This window comes from Pteropus alecto, unplaced genomic scaffold (genome assembly GCF_000325575.1).
Source record: "Pteropus alecto unplaced genomic scaffold, ASM32557v1 scaffold761, whole genome shotgun sequence".
Classification (NCBI taxonomy): Eukaryota; Metazoa; Chordata; class Mammalia; order Chiroptera; family Pteropodidae; genus Pteropus; species Pteropus alecto.
This window is the reverse complement of record NW_006431558.1, coordinates 1,407,905-1,410,171: the sequence shown is the minus strand read 5'-3', so window position 1 is coordinate 1,410,171 and position 2,267 is coordinate 1,407,905. Positions and strand designations below refer to the sequence as shown.

Sequence of the window (2,267 nt, the reverse complement as noted above, 5' to 3'; positions counted from 1 at the left end):
TACAAATGTTAATAATAGCATCAGTCATAATAACCCCAGACTGGAATATCCAAATAGCTATCACCTGGTAAATGGATTAAAAAACATATGGTACAACCATATAGTATTCATACATTTGAATATTATTCTGCAATTATAGGGGACAAAATATACTAATATATGTTTTCTACATGAATAACTCTAAAAGATCATTATGCTAAAATACAAAAGATTATGCCAGATACAAAAGGTATAATACTGTATGATTCCACTGATACATCTAGAAAAGGCCAATTTATAAAGACAAAAAGCAGATAAGTGGTTGCCTGAGGTGGGAGCGGACATTAAAGGCAAATGAGCACAAGGGAACTGTGGGTGATGATTGAAATGTTCAAAAACTGAATTGTGGTGATGTTTGCATGACTCTATAAATTTAATTGAATTACTGAATTTAACTTTCAATGGGTAAATGGCAGAGTATCTGAGTTATACCTCAATAAATCTGTGAAATAAAAATTTTAAAGTTTTCTCTGTAATTAACTCAAGGTGTAGAGAAAACATTTACCTTTGTTTTCAGCAGTCTTTGTTACATACAGATTTGTAATACCACTTTGTTGCAATCATGCTTCTATTTTTGGTTCTCTCTTCAATTTGTATACAGTGAGCAATAAATACACATTGGATTAAACTCAATGGAATCAAAGTGAATTGAATCCACATCGAGTATATTTTTCCTCAATAACAAATTATGGTTTTTCAGTAATTTGAAGATCTTACTATATATACACCTACTACCTGATTCTTCTTTCTTTCCCCTCTCCCAAAAGTCCTTAGTTCCATCTGCGATATTGTTTGATAACCTTCACAATCTTTATAACCTTAGTTTTGGTTCCCCTGAAGAAGACACTGAGCCAAGGATTCATGTGTAATTACTTTATTATAAGGAGCAAGGAGCATGGAACATGGGTTGGACAGAGGAGATGTAACACAGAGAAGAAAATACCTCTAATAAAACTTACATTATGTCAGCTCCCACAAAGAGTGAACAGAGTTTTCATCCTGTAAAGACATTCTGGAAAGTGGCACAAAATCAAAACTTTAGAGACTACAATCTTCACTTAGTTCTAAGGTGAGTGACCCATCACAGACAAGGGGCTCCTTGGCTAAGGAGCTTTCCCAAGGCCCCCTTCACATCCTTGTTCCTCAAGCTATAAATGAAGGGGTTCAACATGGGGGTGACCACTGTGTACATCACTGAGGCAACTGAGTTTCTTAGGGAAGAATGGGTCACAGCAGAACTGAGATAGACCCCCAGGCTAGTCCCATAGTACAAGGAGACCACAGAGAGATGAGACCCACAGGTGGCAAATGCTTTACGTTTTCTCCCTGCAGAGGACATTCTCATTAAGGAGGAGACAATCTGAGAGTAAGAGAAGAGGATTCCAGCGAGAGGAAACACACCAAGTAGGGCAGTGGTCACATATAAGAAGATGTTATTGATGAGGGTGTCAGAGCAAGCCACTTTGAGAATCTGAGTAATTTCACAGAAGAAGTGTGGAATTTCAGTGCCTACACAAAAAGTCAGCTGCCTCATCAGTAGAATATGAAGCAAAGAGACCCAGAATATGATAGACCAAGACAACAGAACCAGAAGGCCACACAGGCGTGGGTTCATGATGACCGTGTAGTGCAGGGGGTGACAGATGGCTACAAATCGGTCATAGGCCATCACAGTCAGAAGGAAACCATCCATTCCAGCAAAAATCATAAAAAAATATAGCTGAATGAGGCATCCAATGTAGGAGATGGTTTTGCTCTGTGTCTGGATGTTCACCAGCATCTTTGGGACAGTGGTGGAGGTGAAACAGATGTCAACAAAGGACAGGTTGGACAGGAAGAAGTACATGGGGGTGTGAAGGTGGGAGTCAGAGATGATGACCAGGATGATGAGAAGGTTCCCAAGCACGGTGACCAGGTACATAGACAGTAACACTCCAAAAAGGAGAGGCTGCAGTTCAGGATCATCTGAGAGACCCAGGAGGAGGAATTCTGATACTTCTGTGTGGTTTCCGGCTTCCATGTAGCTGGTGTGTTTGCTCAAGAAAGTGACAAAAGCGATGTTTAGTGAACTGCCAACTGGCACATCACCTAGTTATCACCTTCTCACTCCAGCTTTGCAGGTCATCCTTCACCCTCAATTAGTACTTTCAATGACAGTGATTCACTCAGACAAATGATAGCTATTTTCATGTTTAATGTAATTAGCCTGTTTTAAATTTATTAGAAAT

General features: G+C 39.4%; 1 protein-coding gene across 1 annotated transcript; it reads right to left on the bottom strand.

The window, feature by feature from the left end:
- Nucleotides 1-1,120: 1,120 nt before the first annotated feature.
- Nucleotides 1,121-2,059, bottom strand: LOC102879808 (olfactory receptor 7D4). The gene has a single exon (XM_006905908.1). The coding sequence runs from the start codon at nucleotides 2,057-2,059 to the stop codon at nucleotides 1,121-1,123; it is 939 nt and encodes a 312-aa protein (XP_006905970.1).
- Nucleotides 2,060-2,267: the final 208 nt, after the last annotated feature.

Excerpts from the sequence above, each read along its gene's own strand:
- LOC102879808 (XM_006905908.1), bottom strand. The coding sequence starts at position 2,059 with ATGGAAGCCGGAAACCACACAGAAGTATCAGAATTCCTCCTCCTGGGT.